The 23,393-nt window shown below is 30.6% G+C and overlaps 1 protein-coding gene across 3 annotated transcripts in view; it reads right to left on the bottom strand.

Moving 5' to 3' along the window:
* LOC118193876 (uncharacterized) overlaps positions 1 to 23,393 on the bottom strand; it is a 147,432-nt gene that overhangs the window by 21,583 nt on the left and 102,456 nt on the right. For all 3 annotated transcript variants that reach the window (XM_035365046.2, XM_085814659.1, XM_085814660.1), the window contains 3 exons: positions 21,257 to 21,350; positions 12,816 to 12,974; positions 2,428 to 2,515 (listed from right to left, as the gene is read on the bottom strand). In XM_035365046.2, coding sequence (XP_035220937.2) covers positions 2,428 to 2,515; positions 12,816 to 12,974; positions 21,257 to 21,350 — 341 coding nt within the window. The remainder of the gene's footprint in view (positions 1 to 2,427; positions 2,516 to 12,815; positions 12,975 to 21,256; positions 21,351 to 23,393) is intronic.

Raw genomic sequence — 23,393 nt, 5'->3', positions numbered from 1 at the left:
CTCAGGAATTTTTGAAAATATCGTATTAATTTTTTAATAAAAGTTGAAGTATACAATTATAAAGTAAAAGAAAATTATGCACTTACCTTTTTTTAAAGTATATTACCAGTCGCATATTGATAAGTACCACAAAAAAAAAAAAAAAAAAAAAAAAACTTCTAATGATCTTTATCTGTGATCCACATCTCTCGCACTTCATTGAAGAAGCAATTAGCGAGGTTTTCTACAAAAATTTAAAATAAATTTCCTCTGACCCTATTAACAATTTATAAATAAATCTTTGAATAGGAAAGCCAGGCTGGCCAAAATAAGGTCTCAAAGGGCAATTTTTTTATTCCGATACCAATAATTCTTGTAATTACCAATAACACATTCATCTTCGAATCGGACATATCCATTCCATTTGAAATCTGAGGAATTTGAAGAGATGAATAATAAAATTTTAAAATGGCGCGGTAATGCACAAACATTCAGTAACCAATCAGGAAGCTGATTACATCACGCATAGAATTAAAATTATTTAAATAATCATTAAATAATATTTAAAACATGGAATTTATGCATAAGAAAACACATTATTTTAAAAATAAAATGACAAAAAAGTATCGGTTACCATAAATAACTTATCCAGCAATAAGTTTACCATAAGTCGTATTACTCACCAAAAGAAAAATCGCCAAAATCCTTGCAACCGTCTACCAAAGTAGCACCAAAAATTACAATGAAATAAGCCAAACGAAGCCCTTAACACAAATATTAATTAAGCCCTTAACACAAATATTAATTATCCTAATAAAAAAATTAACCAACTTTCCGTTGAAGAAAAAAAATCATGCAAAACATTTCAATATCTTACAAACAGTGAAATAAGCAAAAAATAACATGAAAGAAACTCAAAAAACAAAACATTCTGCGCACAATTTTACTCTGCAAAACAACTTTATAAAAAACATCAATAAAAATGTATTATATATATAAAAAAATGACAATGAAATATGCCAATCTCTTAAAAACAGTGACATAAGAAATACGATGAAAAATTGTTGCCAAACCCATATTTCTAAAAGAATGAAACTATTCAAAATGATGCGATTTCATCAAAAATCTATCAACAACAATAAGAAAGGAAAATTGTTGCCAAAATGACATTTTAAAAAATGTGAGATGTGAGAAGTGTACTCGGAAGCTTCATTTAAAATTTTTTTTCAAAATACAAAATATTATAATTTTTCCAAAATTCTTTTTGTAAAAACAGTCGCAAGGATAAATGTTTAACGTGTCCAAAAATCAAAGAAAAATAAACTGTACATTTTTAAACATTAACTTTTTTGGAAAAATCCCATTGAAAAGGTGTTAAGCTCACTTTGTTAAATAAATTCATATTTAATCGATTTATTGAAACACGAAATTTATTTTAAGTTCGTAAAACAGATAAGTGCCTACATTTCATGACGATTTGAAAATGGAGTGCATAGAGTAAAATCTTGCTTTCCTATAGCCCATTATATCTCAAAATGATGCAATTCCGTCACAAAACATAATAATAATAATAATAATAAAAAAAAAAAAACAAGCACGACCGGCCTGACAGTTAAACTTCATTTATTTTTGGATCACGAATTTCTCAGCATATATCTTTATAACTGGTAGAGACACACCCCACAAATTTAGATATGCAATTACATTTTAAATAATGTTGAATAGCTAGCAGGGGCTGAGAGACATGCAGCAAGCAGGTAAAGAAGCAAAAACAAGAGAGAGACTAAGCAGTTAGTAGCTATTTATACTAGATTAGGTACTAAGTACAGTTAATCTGTGACTGGTTAACTCTGTGTTTTAGTTCCATTTTTAAAGCAGTGTTATGTAACATGGAAAGATCTCAAATTTGGGAGAAGAGATGAATTTAGGGAAAGAACACAAAATCTAGAAAAACCAATTTTGAGGTCACCAATCGTTTCTTAGAATTTTCTTATATCTAACATATATCTTATTTTGAAACACACATATTGCTTATTTCATATGCAATATACAATTTAACTTGGCAGATAAATTAGATATATTATTATGCTGTGAGGAATGGCAACATTTATTAAACATACAATTTAACTTGGCAGATAAATTAGATATATTATTATGCTGTGAGGAATGGTAACATTTTTCAGAACAAATAACTTGCCACAGTCCAAGGATGATAATGCCCTGTTAGTATAGTAGTCATGAAAGAATAAACTAATTTAATCTAAAGGATTTAAGAAAACTGACACTGAAATAAGAGCTATAGACCCACTCTTGGTGAATTTCAGAACAACACCATTAAATTAGTCAACTGATTTTAAAATTGTGAAAACTACTTCATATTAAAAGAAGAATTATTAGAGGAAAAAATTCATAATAAAAAATCTGATGAGAAAAAATATGAAAACTTACTTATTTTCAGAATTCACCTGGATCATGTTAAGTTCTTTCATAGTACTGATTATGTCCAGTGCACTGATACCAGTTTCCTGAGCAATATCTGTAGAAATATAATAAAGTTTCAATAAAGATATATTTTACATCCTCAAAAAAAAAAAAAAAAAAAAAAAATTTTAGATTTTAACATTTGCTTAAAAGAATTTATTAAGTTTGTTTATTCTTGCACTTTGCCGTTACACTCACTCCTGCAAACCCATTCCTTTTTGTCTTTTTAGCTTTTCTCTGCACTTTTCTACCATTTTCTCAGCTGTTATGTCATATACAATTCAAAAGCAAAATTACAAAAACTTTAAAAGCAGCAAATATTTGGAATTCCCAATGCAATGGCATACCATTTTTCTATTTTTTTCCCCCAGTCTTTTCTCAGTTAATCACATCAATGTTCAGTTTTCTAAGTAAGAGGCTTGCAAAACTTTTTTTTCTGCATTTTTTGTTTCAACTTCATTTATTAGTTATCATATTCTTCGCACTCATGCCACATAAAATTCAACAGTAAAATCGCAAAATATTTCAAAAAAGCATATCTCTAGAATTTCCCATAAGCAATCTCACCCACTGCAGATAAAAATGTTTTATTCTGTAGAGTGTTGCCACTGTTCACTTTCAAATCATTCAGTATACCAATAAAAAATTCATTAAAGTTTTACAAAATATGTAACATAAGATTTGGACTTCCAGGTTGAAGTGAATGGCTATATTATTTAAAATTTGATGGCTTTTGCTTCCTCACATAGTAAGGAACATACATACACGTAGATTCTTCTTTATTTAATTTCTTTAAAAAAATGAAAGGCTGGTAATATTTCGAGGCAACAATTTGAAAAGTGGAAAGATTCCATTTCCGAGTCTTAATGGTCCTTTTCGAGCCTTTAGGGAAAAAATTATATACATATATATATAGCTGAGAACTTTAGATTATAGATTAACACTTCATGAATTAAAAGCTTAGAAGATTTTTTGAATTAAAATTGTATAAAACCATACAAATATTTCATTTATAAATTTGATTCATATTAAAGTTAATAATTTATACTTTTATTATTAAATCTATTGTTCCCATTAAACTAGATATTTTTTCCCTCCTTTTAGTTCAGTAATTAAGAATTTTAAACAAAAGCTTACTTGATAAAAATTTTTTTTAATTGTATTTGAGACAAAAGATATAGGTTATCAAACAAAATTAGTTGACTAAAAAATTGAATGATCTTTCAACAATTCTGTTATGCCAAATGGTTCAAATAAATAATAATAATAATACAGTCAAAAGTCTTTAATCTGGACTCGTCGGGACTTCAGCGATTCCGGATTATCGATTTTTCTGGATTATAGATCATCAGTTTAAATCTGGTAAGATGGCAAGCAGACATTATAAAATTAAAAATATGAAACCATAATTTATGAAATAAAGAGCAATTATGATCTAAAGGGTATCAAAATTTACAAAAAAAAAAAAAAAAAAAAAAAAAAAAAAAAAAAAAAAAGAGCTTAATATTTATTTGTTTACTTTATTAAACATTTCTTTCAATGCGCGCATGCGTAAAGCATACATTACGCATAGTCAAAATTAAAAAATGCAACCAGAAAACTATTTGATGTGTATTCGTGATATTTATAATGACGAAGAATTTGATTTAAATCATATCAAAGACGGAGTACATCGAGATGAAATACTACATTTAGTAAGGAATTATAAGCCGAATAAAATAAAAACATCTGCCCTGAAGATAAGGATAGTGCTGACAGATCAACTTCCAGGTCAAATGCGCGCCGCGACATACCCCCCCCCCCCGCAGAGCAGCGTGAAATTGATAAATAGATTTCGGAATGGTTAGAGAAACAAAGGATATGTCTTTATCCATTTTTTTGCAGCAATTCCACTTTTTGTTTGATGGACATCGAAACATGCTTTCGCTTTGTAGGTCCTTTGGCAGCTCCAGAATCGTAAATTCTTTTTGACATAATAAGCTTACTTTTATAAAATTGCTCTAACAGTTTGCAAAAAAATAATAAGCCGGATCCAATTCAAAGATTAAGCAACAACGCAATCCGCAACATGAACTGAATTAGATAAGTTTAGCTTATACCGTCCGTTATACATTAAACGTGCATGCGTAAACATCATTTGTGCAACCGTAAAAATCTTACGCGCATGCATAAACGCCTATGCACAGAAAGTTTGTAGCTTTGAGGTCCGGATTATGGATGTCCGAATTAATGACTTTTGACTGTTCGTCTTAGTTTTTTTACTATAAATCTTCTGGAAACATACTTTCGCTTTAGATCCTTTACGTATTAGCAAATATATATCGGAAATTCTATTTGATATAATCGAAAGTTCAAGCTTACTTTTATAAAATTGCTCTAACGGTCTGCAAAAAATAATAAGAAGGATCTAATTAGAAGATTAAGGAACAAAGCAATCTGCAACATTAACTGAAATAGATAATTAGATAATTTCAGCTTAGTTTATACCGTCTGTTATATGTTAAACGCGCATGTGTAAAGGTATTAAGTGCATGTGTGAACGAATATGCGCATTATGCGTTGACGCATGCGCAGAAAGTTTGTAGCTTTGAGGTCCGGATTAAAGATCTTTGACTACATGTACTTACTATTTTGCTATTAATTTTATCTTAAAAAAAAAAAAAAAAAAAAAAAAAAACAGTAAATCACCAAGAGATTGTGATGATTTAACCTTCTTTAAGATGCTCTTTATGTAACTTAATTTAACAGTTGATACATGAATACTGTACACAACATTACAACACACTAATATGCATATTTATGTTAGATATTACTGCCCATTTTCAGGCAATGACAAGTTTTAGAGTAAAATATATATATATATATATATATATATATATATATATATATATGTATAACTGTTACTATAGCTTTCAATTATCTTCACTTTTAATTCAATAAACAGTACTTTATATAACACCAGAAAAAGTAGTCATGTGAGATAATATAGTTACAAAATAACATAAAGAAAGAATATAAAAAATAACTATTTTGTCTCAGTCTCACTTGATCCTGATTAAAAATTTTTAGCGAAAAAGTTTTTTCTTTTTTGCTACTTTTGCTGCCAACTTTCCTGATATCTGTTTGCGAGCTAGTCTCAATTTCTTTTCAGCAGCTTTTATACAATTCAATAATACTTTTTTATTTTCTGCAATGTTTAATTGCCTTTTTTTTTTTTTTTTTTTTTTTTTTATCTCTAGCTCTTCTTTGTACAGTTTATGAGCATTCCTTAAATTTTTACATTGAGTTTTGTGTACTGGAGAATGCAAGTGGTTATCCGTATGTCCAACAGATGGCGCCAGCACCAATTGCTGAAATTATTGAAGTCAGCTCAAGTTTGACGGTTGCTTGCTCTTCTTTGATTCAATATTCGCACTTATCCGCCTTTCCACATAAGCCCCACCTACTTCGCCTTGATGTGAAACAACGTATTATGCGATCTCTGGCATGATGTAAATTTTTTTTACAAAGAAAAGAGGAAGAGAGAGAGTGAGCGTGTCTTCAGTTTACCCCCCCCCACACACATTTGCCGGTCGCGATTTCTCAATGGTTCTGCATCGAACTCAGAAACAGCCTGGATGATGTTTAAAAAAGCAAAATTCCACGAAAACACGGAAAATTTTCATGCCTGATCTCAACAGCAGAGCCGTATGCAAGGAGAGAGAGGTTCAGGTACATGCACACTTTATTCATAAAATTTACTGAAATCTTAAATAAAATAAGAATTAAAAAATTTTTTTCTTTTATATCTTATTTGAAAATGTCCAAAATTTTTATCCCTAACCTAAGAGAAATCCTACATGCAGCCTGCTTTAAAAAAAAAAAAAAAAAAAAAAAAAAAAAAAAAAAAAAAAAAGGAGGTTGGAACGGACACGGTAATAAAAAGCAGTACCCACTGTAGCTTCTATCAACTCAGGAAATAGAATTGGAGATATCTCACCAACTCAGCAAGCTGGTACAAAGTTCGAGATCCGGACTCACCGAAAGATTTGGGATATTTCCGAATATTAGATCATCAGTTTAAATCTAGTAAGACAGCATGTAGAAATTATAAAATTAAAAATATGAAATTGTGATTTATGATCTAAAAGGTATCAAAATTTACGAAAGCTTAATACTTGTCTGTTTGCTTTATTAAATATTTCTTTGAATGCGAATTAAGTTGCTTTGTTTTTTGTGCTAATACGCTCTCTTCAATTCTATAGACAGACATAATTTCTTGTTCAATTACAAAGTTCCACTGTTAAGTACTGTAGTTGCTGCGTTGAGAATTCAGACTAACTCGTCAATCAAAATTTTTCATTTTTTGTAATCTCTCTGTCACTTTCTTCATTATCGGTTGCGGTATTTTCTGGATCTAGAACTAAGCTACAGATTCCGCAATCTGTTAATTGATTGATGATTGGAGCATTGACATTGCAATGAAAAACTTCTGTCATACAGTACATAGTCTGTAATCTGGACCTGGACTTCGGCGATTCCGAATTAGGTTTATTTTCTGGATTATAGATCATCAATTTAAATCTGGTAACATGGCATGCAGGAATTATACAATTAAAAATATGAAACTAATTTATGAAATAAAGAGCAATTATGATCTAAAGGGTATAAAAAAAAGGTTAATATTTATTTGTTTACTTTATCAAACATTTCTTTCAACACGTGCATGCGTAGAGCATACATATGTATGTGCGCTCATTCTTTATGCGCATGCGTAAAGCATACAAAAAAAAACTTTTGTAGCCTTTGAGGTCCGGATTATAGATCATTCCGGATAATAGACGTATGGATTATGGACTTTGTACCATATAACCTTTATTTATTACCACTTCTCCACATTTCTTTACAAAATCCATTATTTGGAAAATTTCAACTGTAGTTTGCAACATCCGCGACCATCATCATCATCATCCTCACCATGAAATATGGTAGCTGACCATAAATTATGCCAACCATTTTTTAAAGCATCTGGAGACCCATCCTCCCATGATCTTGTAATGCTACACAGCAGTTTTTATGCTAAAATATTTCATTAATTTTTGAACAGTCTTGCCATTCATTATTCAAGAAATTTAATATGGATTTTAAATATGCTACTTTACATCTACATTTCAGCATGCGAACTATTCCAGTATCCATATTCTGAAGGATGGATGCATAGTTTGGAGGAAAGATTAACATAGACATATTATCTTTTATTAAAACTTTAAGTGAAACATAAGCCGAATAGTTACATCTACAATCAGGACAATTTTTGTGTCATCAGGTAAATCAACCAAATTCTAATTTTGCTGAGACTCGGGTATGAAATGATTTTTAAACCAATCATACATTAACACTTGTGTCATCTGTGCTCTTTTACTTGCATGATTACAATGGGAAAATCTTTATTCCTTTAAATGCTCCAGGTCATGTATTTTTCTAATTACAAAAAGTTTACACTTGCACATTCCTACAACATTTGCATATGCAAAATTGTTAGTCTAGCTTTGGAATCTTTGATACCCATTGGAGCCTTTTCTGTAGAAGTTGCCAAGGTATTTGGCAGTACATATTGCTGGGGGGGGGGAACTAGTTTCATTTTCCTGTGTGGTCATACGATCTCCGACACCAGTTCTGGGTGTATGTGAATAAAAAATCAGTTATTCTTAATTGAAATAGCATTAAATGTAATCTTTTGGCGAATGAGTATCATTAACAAAATATATTTTTAGCATATGGAAAGAAACTTCTGCTATTTTTCCTCATCAACATTTAGCGCATTCAACTTAAATCGGTAATCATCGCCAAGCATAATGTCAACATAAAAAGTTTCCATACTCTTTGTTATTCAATTACTAATATACATAAATTCTTTAGGCATCGCTGCATGAGTTGTCATGTTTCGATAAATATGCACTGATGATAGGAAAGTATAATAAATAATGATCTGTCAGGTTGGCGTCAAGGATATAAAATATTAGTATATAAAACCAACGATGTTTCTATGTAGAATGTTTCGGTTTGAGATGTATGGCAAGCAGATATGCAGCTACAGAGCCAAATTACTGATCACATAAATTTATGTTAAAATGATTGTTTCTTCAATAACGAGGTATTTTATTTAGTGCCAAAGTGAAATTAAGAATCGAGATTCTCCACCTGTTTTCTTACAGGGAAAAAGATCAAATGCATATGCATAAAAAAATTGTTGGCAACTTCAAGGTCCGGATTTTAGATCATTCCGCATATTGGATGTCTGGATCTTGGACTTAGTACCATATTACAGAGTTGCGCCTGTAATCTTATTTTTTAACAATTAATTTTGTTAAAACTTTCATACAAACTTCATTTAAAAGATTCTTTTATGCTCTATCAATAAAATTCTGGGATTTTTAGATTGTTCATCAAAGACATGCACAAAAAATCATTCCAGCATTAAATTTAAAAAAATAAATTACGTCCAAAAGGGCATTTTTTTAATGTTTTGTGTGTTACCTTTATTTATTAAATATCATGTTCTTTGCACTTAAACCATAAAATTCATTTCAACAGCAATGTCGCAAAATAATTTTAAAATGAGCATATCTTCAGAATTTCCGATACACAGTTCTGAGATAAAAAGGTCCCTTCCCCGTAGGGTGTTGCCATTGCTCGCCTTTCAATCGTCGAGTTTGTTACTAAAAAATTCGTTATAGTTTTACTAAATATGAAATCGATAATAAAACAAATTCCAAATTTGGGCTTCCACATGACCATATTCGTAGGAACATTACGTCATTCAAAATTCGATGGCTCTACTATGTACCGTTGTTTTATCCCAATGCGAGAAATATAGATACGTTTATGCAGAATTTTCATTATTTAACTGCTTCAAATATAATGCAGGACTCCAAGATTTGGTGGCAAGAGTTTGAAAAGTGATTCGCCGTTTATAGTCATTCAATGCAAAACAAAAACAATAGTTCTTCAGAGACAAAGCCCATTTGGACTAAAAACCTGAATCAAATTTTGAAAATGTCACATCACCACTTGTAATGCTCACACACTAATAGTGTGAGTATAAAATTTGAACTTGACAGCTTATGAGGAATTAGTTTAAAAATCAATGACAAGCTTTCAACCATAGCAACACACACCATGAGTAAACTAAATAAAAGCTTAAAAAACAGGGACAGTTGACCATGCCTAGTTAAAGTGGCCACAGTATAAATCTTTGGTGCCATTTGAAATTTACATGCTAAGGACTGGGCCACCAATTCTGGTGATTAAGTACAATGACTGCATGGCTTAACCTTTTAACTGTCATGCCCGAGATTACTGGTGTTCGAAAATGTCACGCTCAAGAATTACTTGGGGTAATTTTTTTTTTTTTTTGAGTGCATCGTATTGTTACACCCAAATATATATCGGGACACATTTATTCCGGCTTCCTCTCTTTGTCAAACGCGACTGTATCTCGGGAAAATTTAATGTGCGCTCAATTCAGTAGATGGCAGCACTTTACTGAAGATTTCAAAGGTTAGAGGTTAGAAGTTCTTTGGTTCAAAGTGTGCGGGATCTTTTTGTTGTAAAATGGCGTCCAGTTCTTTGAAACGTTATATTTAGATTCTTCAACAGAAGACGAAGATTTTGAAGGTATCGATACTAGTGACGCATGTGAAACTGAGGAGAGTGACATTGAAAGTAGCAGTGAATCAACGGATAGCGGTGATGATGATATAGGAAATGCGAGAGACTGGTGTGAAATAACTGCTTCTGGCCGATTAGGGGCCGCGTGGTTCCCTTTTACAGGTACTCCAGGTGTAACATTTTCTGTAAACATAAACTATGCTCCTTTAGATATTTTAGAAATGTCTCTGGATTCAAATCAAATGGAAATAATTGTCAAAGAAACGAACAACTATGCAGAACAAGGAAAAAAAAAAAAAAAAAAAAAAAGCAAATCGGGCAAAGATATCAAGGTGCTCCCACAGTAAAAAATGGATCCTTACAGAGAATGACAGAGAAATGAAGCTATTCTTTGGGCTAATAATTCTTCAAGGTATTGTCCGAAAACCAAATCAGGCTATGTACTGGTCTCATCGAAGGATTTTGCATACTCAGTTTACTCAAAAGTAATGCCCGTAAATCGTTTTATTTTACTTTTTTGATATTTACATTTTTGCAATAATGAAGCTGAAAAAATAAGATGATTTTCCAAATCCAAAACTTTGGAAGCTGTATAATGTGATAGAAAATTTACAGGAAAAATTTTGTAATTTTTACATACCGGAAAGTGATGTATCAGTTAATGAAAGCTTGATGCCTGATAAAGGAAGGTTATCTTGGAAACAATATATTCCTATCAAACATGCACGATTTGGAATCACATTTTTTATGCTTTGTGAGGCGGAAACAGGGTATATTTGTGACTTCATTATCTATACAGGAAATAGTACTGTCTTCAATCAATTGTATACAAATTATGGACTTTCTACAAAAGTCGTCATGCACCTATTGCATCGCTTTCTTGGAAATGGTTATTTTGTGACTGTAGATAACCATTGCATGTCACCTGAGCTTGCAGATTCACTTGTAGCCCAAAAAACAGATATTTATGGCACAGTAAGCATAAATAGACGAAATTTACCTACAGAATTGGCTAAAAGAAAATTACAAAAAGGTCAAATCATAGCTTTTCAAAGAGGTAAGATTTTGGCTACAAGGTGGAAAGATAAGAAGGATGTGTGTTTGATGAGTAGCATTCATGATACTTCCATGGTCAGCCTCAAAAATAAAAAAAATGCCGAAGATTGTTTCTGACTACAATCTAACTATGGGTGGTGTAGATCACTGTGATCAGGAAATATCCTTTCATTTAACACTCCGAAAACGTCAGAAAAAATATTATAAAAAGATATTTTTACATTTACTAGTCAAGGTACTCTGGAACTCATATTTGCTCTATAAAAATGTAGTTGGAAAACGTATTACATTTTTAGAATTTCGAATCCAAGTTGTAGAAGAACTTTTACATAAATATGATGATGCAGCTTCTGGACAAAAGAATGTTGGCAGACCACCTACAATAGATAACCCTTCCCATCTTAATGAACGCCATTTTATATCCCATATTCCTCCTACTCCTGCGAAACGTGAGCCTACAAGACAGTGCAAAGTGTGTTGTTTGTAAAAGTATAAAAAATGGGGAAAAGATAAGGAAGGAAACACGATTCTGGTGTAGTGATTGTGGAGTTGGTTTGTGCTTGGAAAAGTGTTTCCAGTTGTACCACGCAAGACTGAATTACTGAACTACTAATAGGTATTCACTTTTCTTTATTTTTTTCATTTATTTATTTTTTAGAAAAAAAAAAAAAATTTTTTTTTCCCATTTTTAGAAAATAATGCTCAACTAGAAGCGAACTTTACAACTGCCATGTTGAGTGGAAGCCGCCTCAAGCAAATATGCAGTGGCTACAAAACTTTAAAAATTTCACCCATGTACTTCAAACTATCAATTTTTAACTGCTAAGTATATTTTATTTTGTACTAAACATTTGATTTTTGCAATAAAAAAAATTGACAATTTGTGTACCCAAATCATCAAAATAACTTGACAGTTATAGGGTTAATAAGGAAGTACCACTTTCCTTTACTTAGCCCAGAATGATAATAAGAATGCAGGCCAGAATGATAAATAGTGACATATAATTAGTGCTATGACTTAAATATTTTTGTTTTCTTTTTCAGGACTGTATAATCCAGCACATGGAAATTTTAGACTGGAAGATTCACCACTAAGTAGAGGATGAAAACTGTTGAACTTTAATTTAAAAATACATACCCTATTATTTTACCACATCAAGTATATTGTTAATTTCTTTAACGTTTGGAATGTGTTTAGTGCTGTAACAAATATCCAAATGCTTCAGTATTTTCAGCGATAAACAATGACTCTCTTGAGGAAAATTTCTGGCAACTGCAATTGCTTGCCAGTGCATTTGGGGGGGGGTGAAAGTGTATGCAAATAAGCTGCAAACCATGCAGAAACTAAAGCTAACATCTGACTAGCAATTCCAAGACAGGACTTAAAAGAGCAATGGCAAATTCCCCAAATACAGCACATAGCCTGCCATTTGCCAGACTTGTAAAAAAATGAGATCCAAACATATTTACATAATTACATTTAATGTTAAGATTGATGAAAATTATTAAAAGAAAAAAAGATATTCATTATTTAAATTATAATGTTTATTATGCATCATCTTATAGGATTTCATATAATTTCAATTCTAATAGATTGTTGACAATTATAACACAAACATTTTCAACAAGAAATATTAAACAATTCTTACTTTTGATATGGATTTGATGATTAGTCTCCCTTTTATACCAGGTATGAATGTATTCTAATAATACACTTTTCCAATAAGAGACATAACTGATTCTACCTAAATCAGACAGAGGCTTCTCAGGAGTGCCTGGCAAGCCTTCTTTCCGAGACAGTAGGTAACCTAAAATTGGTATTAATTCAATTAATATTTTCCTCTCCTCAAATTATCATCTATTCTATACCTCTGGAAATCATTATGTTATAGTAAACACACTCAATTTACTCCATGTATCTCTCTCTCAAAGATGTTCTCAGGTTTGAAAATAACAAACCTTTGGAAGAAATTCAACATTTTTGATACAGCAATTTAAATACTTCATTCATAACTGGGGGAAGAAAGGAATATCTGATACATCAGGAAATAACAGCATTAGACTTTATTATTTTCAATGTCCACGGTTACAAAAATGTTAATTAAGAAAGACAACAGTGATGAAAGCTACCTGATTTTAGCAGAGTAAGTCATTTTTTATGTGGAGACTGCAGAGGAAATCAGTCAGAAAGCGCAAAGAGAAAATGGTTATTACACTATAGAGGAGATGCAGTACTGCGATGGGTAGAAAACATTATTAAAGAATATAAAGTTAACAAATTTTGTTTAATAATATAATAGTTTATCGAAACCATCTGAAAAAGTGTCAGAACAGTTCTTTCTTCCCCTTTTTTTAAAGGGAAGGGCAATCTGATTTCATGTTCAATCCTCAATTCAAACTGTCTTAATTTGAACAGTTATGAAAGGTCTTAGTTTAAGAATGAATCCCCAGAAATTCAATATATAGCACATAAAATCATATATTTAAATAAGCAGTTCAAAAAAGCTGGGGACATTAAAAAAAAACTCCTCTGATACTATCCTATCGTATATTAATATCCAGTTGACACTTCTGCACTTATCTGAACAAAGAAAAAATTAATTATTTCAGAAACAGCTGCATATTTTTATCCTGGATAATAAGATTTACAATAAATAATTCATGAAGTGGCAGCAATTTTCATTTTGACACACACAAAATTTAACTATTAAAACAATCACACCTAATTTCAAGTGTTTTAAAAAATAGTAGGCACATTGTTTACTTTACTGAAATCAGATTAAACAAATTTTCTGAATTAGAATTAATTTTATAGAGAATCATTTATGCCACAATAGAATAATGCACACTGATAAAAATTTTAGGTACACAGAGGAATAACCAGATTTTGTCCCATATAATATACTTTCAATTATGCAAAAATCTTTTAGGCTCTTTCGGTAAATGAATTTATGTTACACTAGTTCATAGTTTTAAAATAAAGGAAGAGATTTAGGAATTAATTTTACAGTCATACATTACTCAGGGTTCGTAGCCACATTTTAGTTAAAAAAATAAGCACCTGTCTAATTACATTATACACAACTGCATAACCTTAAAAAAAAATTAGACTTGTAATTTAAAATATGAGCAATGCAATATTTATTAAGAGAATGAGCATTACCTCAACCATGGAAAACAATTAACTTTTTTTTTTTTTTTTTTTAAATTTAAATGACAGTTCAATTTACAGAATTAGTTTACAATGAGAGGGAAAAAACAACTATCAGAACTAAACTATATTACAAGATTTAATGGTAAATATTAATAATATACTTTCAATTATGCAAAAATCTTTTAGGCTCTTTCGGTAAATGAATTTATGTTACACTAGTTCATAGTTTTAAAATAAAGGAAGAGATTTAGGAATTAATTTTACAGTCATACATTACTCAGGGTTCGTAGCCACATTTTAGTTAAAAAAATAAGCACCTGTCTAATTACATTATACACAACTGCATAACCTTAAAAAAAAATTAGACTTGTAATTTAAAATATGAGCAATGCAATATTTATTAAGAGAATGAGCATTACCTCAACCATGGAAAACAATTAACTTTTTTTTTTTTTTTTAAATTTAAATGACAGTTCAATTTACAGAATTAGTTTACAATGAGAGGGAAAAAACAACTATCAGAACTAAACTATATTACAAGATTTAATGATGAAATTTCAGCTCAAAATATAGAAAATAAATAAATAATAAGCCATATTAATTGTATTCGTTTGGCACCTAATAATAAATACAATTTATTTTTCCACTCATATTAATACAGTCAAAAGTCGTTAATCTCGACTTATCAATATTAGAGATTTCGCGGAATCTTCGTTTGGGTTAGGTAGACCGCAAAAACTTTTAGTCCTATTCAATCCAGATTGGACAGTGACAAAAAAAAAAAAAAAAAGTCCGCTGCTTCAATATTAGAGATTTTGTGGAGAAAGGGGAGAACCTCCCAACCATCCTACTGTACAATGTATTGGCAGAAAAAAAAAAAAAAAAAAAAAATGACTATTTGATTACTTTCCTTTTATTTAAGCCATTCTGAATATTATTCCTTAGAAAGCTGTGTAAAAACACACCCATTTTTTGGAAGTTTATACTTCACCAGTTACTGCAACTATATTATTATAAATATTCATGCATATACTCATAATACAAGCATAACGATCATAATAAACACGAATATGAACTGACCATGCGGAACGAGAATGCAAATTATTAAAATCTTGATAGAAATTCAAACATGTGTATTATTTGGGTGGGAGGACCGAATTGGAATTTGGAAAGAATACCGAATGTACCGGAATTTTCTACCGTTTTCATAATTCTTTGACCAATAGAACGACATGCACCTGTCTGTACTCTCACGCACACCATAGGTTACATTAATGCAGAGAAAGGGGGGAAAGCAATTTCCCGGAGTATGATTCACCATCTGATGTTGCATATAAGGAATAAAAGTTGTTTATTTAGTTTCGGCTTTGGTACGGGGAAAAATGCACAATCATTAAAAAAAAAAAGCACTAAAAGCAAAAAATAAGCACTCAAAACAAACAAACAAACAAACAAACAAACAAACAAAAAAAAAAAAAAAAAAAAAAAAAAAAAAAGAGGCTTTTAAAGAAAAAGTAAGCACCTATAAGGGCCTTTATATTTTATTTTCAAATATAAGGACTTATAAGCACTTGTAAGGACCACTACGAACCCTGAGCTTAAACAAATTTTCTGAATTAGAATTAATTTTATAGATAATCATTTCTGCCACAATAGAATAATGCACACTGATAAAAATTTTAGGTACACAGAGGAATACCAGATTTTATCCCATATAATATACTTTTAATTATGCAAAAATCTTTTAGGCTCTTTCGGTAAATGAATTTATGTTACACTAGTTCATAGTTTTAAAGTAAAGGAAGAGATTTAGGAATTAATTTTACAGTCATACATTACATCAAATAAATTGACGAAATATGATATAATGTTATGTATACACATTATATAACAATATTGATATAATATAAATAAATTATATCAAATAAATTATGAGGATGTATAAATACGTAATTAGAAACAAGTTATTAAAATTTTGCAATTCTGAAGCAAGCATTTTACTTGGAACGAATTTGTAATTATTAGTTAGCTGTATACATAGTTAAGCACTCTCATACAAATTAAGAAAACTTAAATTTTTAAATTACTTGCTGCTTGTAGGGCCAGCCACCTAAAGCAGCTATTATAAATAAAGAAAAATTATATAAGATGATTTTAATGAATTCATGGCTTCAGCTAGTAATTAAGAATACTTGAAATGAATCTATGGTTTGTACATTTCTGCACGTGGAAATTAAGCACTTTTAATGACCATTAATGAAAAAAATTAAGGACTTATCAGAAAATGGGAACTGAATAAATCCAATTAAAAATATTATTTATGCCTGAAGTTCACTTTTGTAATACCATCCTAAGAATAAAATAGATCCAAAAGTAGGATGCATTATTGTTACACATAATTTAATAAACATAATTATAAAACGAATTTGAGAACAAAATCAACTTTAATGAAATTTATCAAGTAGCATTAAATATTAGCGACACTTTATTTATGTTTTATTATCAGTTAGCATTATGCTGATTTTTTCTTTTATGTCCCATTTTGCCACATACCATGTTTTTCTGAAAATAAGATATCCTCCGAAAATAAGCCCTATTGTGGTTTTCGAAACTTTTTGTAAAAAAAAGACATCACCCAAACGTTCACAGGAAAGGCATCATCATCCGTTAGACAAAATAACTGATAGTGATGTTTCCAATGCACTACGAACAGGCTACTTAGACAAGAAGTATTCATTTAACGACAGCTATATCGCAAAACATGAGAGATTCGGACGATGATTCAACAGGAAATGGATTTGGAAGAAAATCAGAATATAATTCAAAATTTTATTTATGACGATGTTCCTGAAGAAGATGACATGACTGTAATTGAATAAATTTAAATTTCTGTATTCTGTGTAAAATAAATATTAAATAAAAATATATAAATATACTTTTATTTTTGCCCTCCCCCGAAAATAAGCCCTAGCGCGTATTTTGGACCAAAAAAGAAAGTAAGACAGTGTCTTATTTTTGGAAAAAGACGGTACTTGGTCAGTGTAGAGGTTTAGTAAACAGGAAGATTTTATGTCAAACAGCATAGGTCAAAATAAGAAGTAAAATCATAATCAGCATGATTCATAACAAAAGACTGGCTGTTGGCATTTCTGCTTCTTGCCTAGAGAGATCTGCTGATCAAAACAAACTTGAAAGCCTAATGTAGGCACGGTTGGCAAATTTCGATTGGCAAAGCTAGTTGGACTCTTGTCTGGCGCAGTTAGAATCTTAGCTTCATGCTGAGTTCCTGGGGTTGGAACCCAGTTAATATGCTTTAAAGTTCCAATAAGTCACAAAAGCACCAGAGGTGATAAATTGTTTTGTATTATTTTAGTCTCACTACATGCAAAGAATAAACTTTACATTTTTTGCTGTAACTTGTGATCATGGTAAGGATCAATGAAAGGCATTAACAGGCTTTAACATGCAGAGATAACTTTTAAGGGTGAGCAGTTAGAAAAAATTTAATTAGGTAGTTAAGATGCCATTATAGATTTACATGGCCACTATTTATTGTTTAAAAATATTTGTTAAAAAAGCACTATTAAAATCACAATCTAATAACATTTCACAGTTATGACATTGATTCTTAAACAATATACTTAACAAACAATTATATAATTACATATTAAAAGCAACAAAACATTTACATTTTGTAGCAACAACACTCAACAAAATATTTATGGGTCTTTTTTAATCTGAACCCTTCCCAGACATTTTGGCTAATTTATATCAATTTCCTTCTCATTAAGCATCTTTTCTAACAATTAGGAGCTGTTTCAATATGCAAACCAATGTTTCCACTAGTTTCTGCATGCTTTATCTGCTAACTTGTCAATCTCCCAACAATGTACCTATAAGGTTTTATTTGATCTGGTAAACGTCAAATAGTCCCAAACCCTTGACAGATGCGAAGCAAATTGTCTGAGAGTAACTAAACATCTTAATTTAAAAAGAACTTAGAACATAAAGACACATTCTTACGCTAGCAAAGTCAACTACAGCTTGTGGTAATGATGTCAAACAAGAACAGTCAAATTCATACTAAAAATATGATCAAAGACTACACAATTGAATTTTAATCTAAGCTGGCTCAGAAATTTTTCAAATGTTGGCAGTCATAATGCAAAGACGAATAATTACAAATCACCAGGTACTAATGCAGCATGCAAGTGGAGCCCAGAAACACACAACTCCCAAAAATAGCAAGTGATTTGCATTCTGGTGAGGAAATGGAGAGCGGAAGTTATAGTAAAGGCTGAAATTATAAACAAATTTTTAATTTACATAATAATAATTGTACATATCATTAAAGAATAATTTTCTTTCTCTTTATGTATTCAGTATCTTTCTTCAAGACATTTCCTTTGTATTTTCCTTTGTATTTCAAGACATTTCCTTTGTATTTTTAATTAAAGATTTTCATTATTCTAAAAAAACTAAATGCATTTAGAATGTATAGAAAAAGGTGCTAATTTTATTTCTTCAGTAATATGAACATTCAAAATAAATATGAATTGATATATGATAAGGGATATATATGGTAATGTAACAGAGAGGGTATGACAGAATTTAGTGACACATCGAGCAACAAAATCTCGAAATGGCAAAACTTTTAGAATTTAGTGCAGGCACTGGAAGCAAAACTTAGGAAGGCACTAGGCAGCAGAATTTAGGATCAACAGAGATTGCACCAGTTGGGAAAATGCCTTCTGCCAGGCTGGTGCATGTTGTATATAAGATGAATCTTTTGAGTTTTCAATTTTTTTTAATTGAAAAATTCCTTTCTATAAATGCCTGTTCATGTGATAATATTAGAAGCATTTTTGATATTTCCCATGCTTATGTCTAGTGAAAAGTAGAGAAAATAAATGGAAGATAAACATGTTAAGAAAAAGACTTTCAAGTATTAGAAGTAAAATTTTCAAATACTATGTTCTCATTGTTCTTCCTAAAATTCTCCCAAAAGTAAAAAAATTAATCACAAACTTTCTGTAAAATACATCCATTACATATTAATACCATGAAGACATTTTCATTTTGCCATAGTTTTCTGAAATCTTCTAGAATAGTAAGTCTATAAATCTTGCCTTCAAATCCTTCTAAACTTTCCTAGTTGTAATGTCTAAAATCCTAAAGAAAAATTACCTCTACCCATTTTGTAACAGCAAAGAGGCAGAAATATTTGGGAGGGGGTATCAAGAGGGGAAAAAGTGTAAAATTAATTTTATACAGAAAACTGAGGTACATTTTGAGATAATTACACAGGAAAAACTTTTACGATGAAAAGATTAAAAAGAAGACATTTTAAACTAATTACATAGCTATTTTGATAAGAAATGTTTCAGAAATTCCACTTTTATAGCAGTTATTACCTTGTTTATTTTTCAGATTCAAAATATTATATAAGTCGTCACCAAAATGGAAAGTAATGTCACTTTATAATATGACATGGAAAAATAATAATGTTTATTTTAGACTGTTATTTATTATTATATTATTTTTTAAAATAGTATTTTAATGAAATTTATCAATGTTATGATGTTTTAAAAAATTGTCGAGAAATTCCCAGATCAGCAAAATAAAAATTTTATACAGAAACTGACCTTTAAATTGCCAAAATGTGACAAGTCACCAAATTTAGAACTGTTTAATAAAAGAATTCACTTCCCCAAAAGCTCAGAGCTTTAGAGCTCTTTATTAGGGGGGGGGAAATTCAAAATGCTTATGTTTCATTTTTTGCCTAGAAATCCAAGTATCCCTCAGTTTATATTAGAACTAGGAACACATTATAACCCATAATCCCATTCAGAAGACAACCATACGTGTCAGTGAATCGTCAAAAATATTCCTCCAAAATGCTAATTCACAGTCAAAATAGCAGTCGTAAAAACAGACATAAATTATTAAAATTATGGCCCATGATTAAAATTCCCTTCTTCCGATTTTAGCCGAAATTAAGGACTTTTAAGGACCGAAAATTGATTCCAAAAAACTTAAGGACTTTTAAGGAGGGTAAGGAATTCTGGAATTTGTATTTATTGCTTTACTAAGCATGTTAATTAATAACGAAATATATTTGAAAAAATAAATCTCTTGCACTTCAAATGGTAAATGGCACGTGGAATATAAAAATATTCAATTTTGCGCAGTAATTTGGGGCTTTTGAATCACTCATTTTTTTAAAATTAAATTTAAAATACAAATATCTTATGCTTTGCTGAATTGCAACACAGTTCTTTTATAGCATTGAGTTCGATGATTAAATATGACACACAATTTTTTTATGCCTTGATTAATGGCAATACCAAACTTTCACATTGCTGAATTTTTAAAGTTTCTTAAATTTATACAAAATATGAAATAAATAATAAATAAAAATCTGAAAATTTAGGCTTTGAGGAACATATATTCGGGTAGACGGCTATGAGTGTTCGAAATTCGATACCTGTACGTGCCACAGTTTTTCTACAATGCAATTAAATTCAAAAGACTAACATATTGCACTGTGCTAAGTGGCAATACTTTTTTAAGTATCACTGAATTTTCTAACTAAATTTGAAACACAAATATCTGACACTTTGCTCAGTGCAACACAAGTCTCTCAATCTAAAGTTCATTAAAAAAAAAAAAAAAAAAAAAAAAAAAAAACACAAGAAATTGAGATATACATGTTTGGGTGGAGGACTATTTATGTTCAAAATTTGGTCTTCCTACATGATGCCATTTTCCCACAATGCGAGGAACATGGAACATACGCATATACATACACAGAGATTCTTCATTATTTAATAGTAAAGAAATGAGAATGTATACTTATCCAAAATGCAAACTGAGCTAAACAAGCAGCATATTTCTTTTAAAAGAATGAAAGAACTGATTTAATAATATACTCACTAAAATCAATGAGGAATCTTCCATAACCCTGACGCTGATATTGTGGCATTGTCATAATACAGGAAACATTGTATCTCTGTTGGCACAGCTTTTCCTGCAATTGATTAAAAAACTGAAGTCAATCTCTAAAAACTAAAAGTATGTTATTATTTGTCCTGAAATTATAATAACCATAATACTAGCTCAATTTAGAAAATAACAATATTAAGCAAAATTTCCATGTTCCAAATAAATGAGCATGAACACTAACTCATTTTAAATGAGTATGCAGTTTTTTAATTTCCAGTTTTCAAAACCACTAATCTATCATAACAATTAATAACATATTCCTAATTCCCAGCATTTTTATACAATTATCCTATTGGGTTGTAGGAATCCATCCTAAAGAATGAGCCTCGATGAATTTTTGAGTAAGTATTTTATTTGTGGCTACTTTCTCTTTGGCTGCAATACAATTTTAATGCATCATCATGTAAATTTGCATCTTAAATATAAATTTGTTGAATTTCATTATTGTACTCAAATGCCACATTAGCTATGGTCAACACTTTTTTACTTTGAAGACCAGTGCTATTTAGGATCGGCAACTGATCGCTGCAAACTCATATAGTGTGTGTACACATAACTGTGTCAGATTTACAGCAATGCTATGACGCTATTGACATACACATAGTTGGAAAAGTTAGCAAAATATGTGATAACTTAGGGCAAACTTTAGCAAGTAGTATAATTTGCCCATCAATATCAGAGTGTGGAAACCACTGGTTTCCTGCAGTCCTACTATGACATTAAGTTTAATGGTCAAACACAGTTGCCTTTTTTTTATTCATACCTCAATTTCATCATCATAAGAAATTATATACATATTTAAAAAAAAAAAAAAAAAATACCTATGTATAAACACAAAATTGACCTTCACTTCGTGAAGAATGAAATATCTAGGTGAAATGTATTTGTGTCAAACCATGGTGTGTGTTTTGTGGAATTCATACAATACTCATTTAGTCTGCCACAACCGTACTGTTGGCAACAAACTTATGATTTCTTTCTGTAGCACAGCAAAGTCCTACATAACAGTGCAACACTATGTGTTACAGATATGACCCACCAAGAGGTACTAGGTGGTTGTTTATTGTATTGACAGGGATTTGTACTCTGGCAGTCTTGGCACCACAGGATAAAAACCTCAGCCTGACATTTCACTTGTCTAACTGGGAGCTACCTTGAGATAAAACTTCACTGGCTCAGCCTGAAGAAGTTGGTGTAAGTTAGCTATCATTCAGGTAACTTGAACAGACTGGTGGGTAGCAAATTTGAAGAACAGTCAGATCTTTAGGCTCTTATGCTTCTGCCACTGTGATTGCTGATGGCCACCATAAGTGGTGACCTCGACAAGTCATGTAATGACAGTTTAGAGAGAAACTTACTTAAAGCCAATCGTCTCGGACTTGGATTTCTTGAAGTGCAGCAGGATTAGCATATTAACCTCTCTGGGACTTTTGACTGGTGATCCACCTCCAGCCTTACATGGGGAATACATACAACTGGGATTGTTCTGTACAAGCACCTGATTTAGCAGAGCACGATTGACAAATATTATCTACTCATTGTAAAAACCACATTTTGCAAACTTCTTTATTTTAAAACCAGCTTACTTAAGAAGGCAGGATATAAAATCTGCTCAAACATTGCTAAGCCTTAGGATGGAAACAAATGTCTACTTTTTCATGATGATCACTTTTTGATTTTGTATAAAATATGGTATGCTAATAAGATAGCCATATTTTCCAACAACATGAAAGTTTGGTGCTGTAAAAAGGACAGGAGGGGCTGCAGCAACACTTTTTAAAATCATGACAAAAGCAGACGTTTTATGAGTTTTATGCACACACATCCTGAAAGAAAATTTCTGATAAGAATTATTTCTTTTTAACCTTCATTGTTTAGCATTAAAGTATTTAACTTTTTATTAAATATACTGAAATGGACTGTATGAAAAATCAGGATTATTTTTAACTTTATAATTTAATTAATTTTCAAGTATTTGATCTATGTAATTTTGTGATTAATATTACATGTAGCCTTTAATAATTAACATTAAAATACATGTCATTTTTGAGGTAATGGATTATGGCTT

Source organism: Stegodyphus dumicola, chromosome 4 (assembly GCF_044657685.1).
Source record: "Stegodyphus dumicola isolate Sdum_Otavi_A_Nest chromosome 4, ASM4465768v1".
NCBI classification, from domain to species: domain Eukaryota; kingdom Metazoa; phylum Arthropoda; class Arachnida; order Araneae; family Eresidae; genus Stegodyphus; species Stegodyphus dumicola.
The sequence above is the reverse complement of the archived record's forward strand: the minus strand, read 5'-3'. Positions and strand labels throughout refer to the sequence as shown.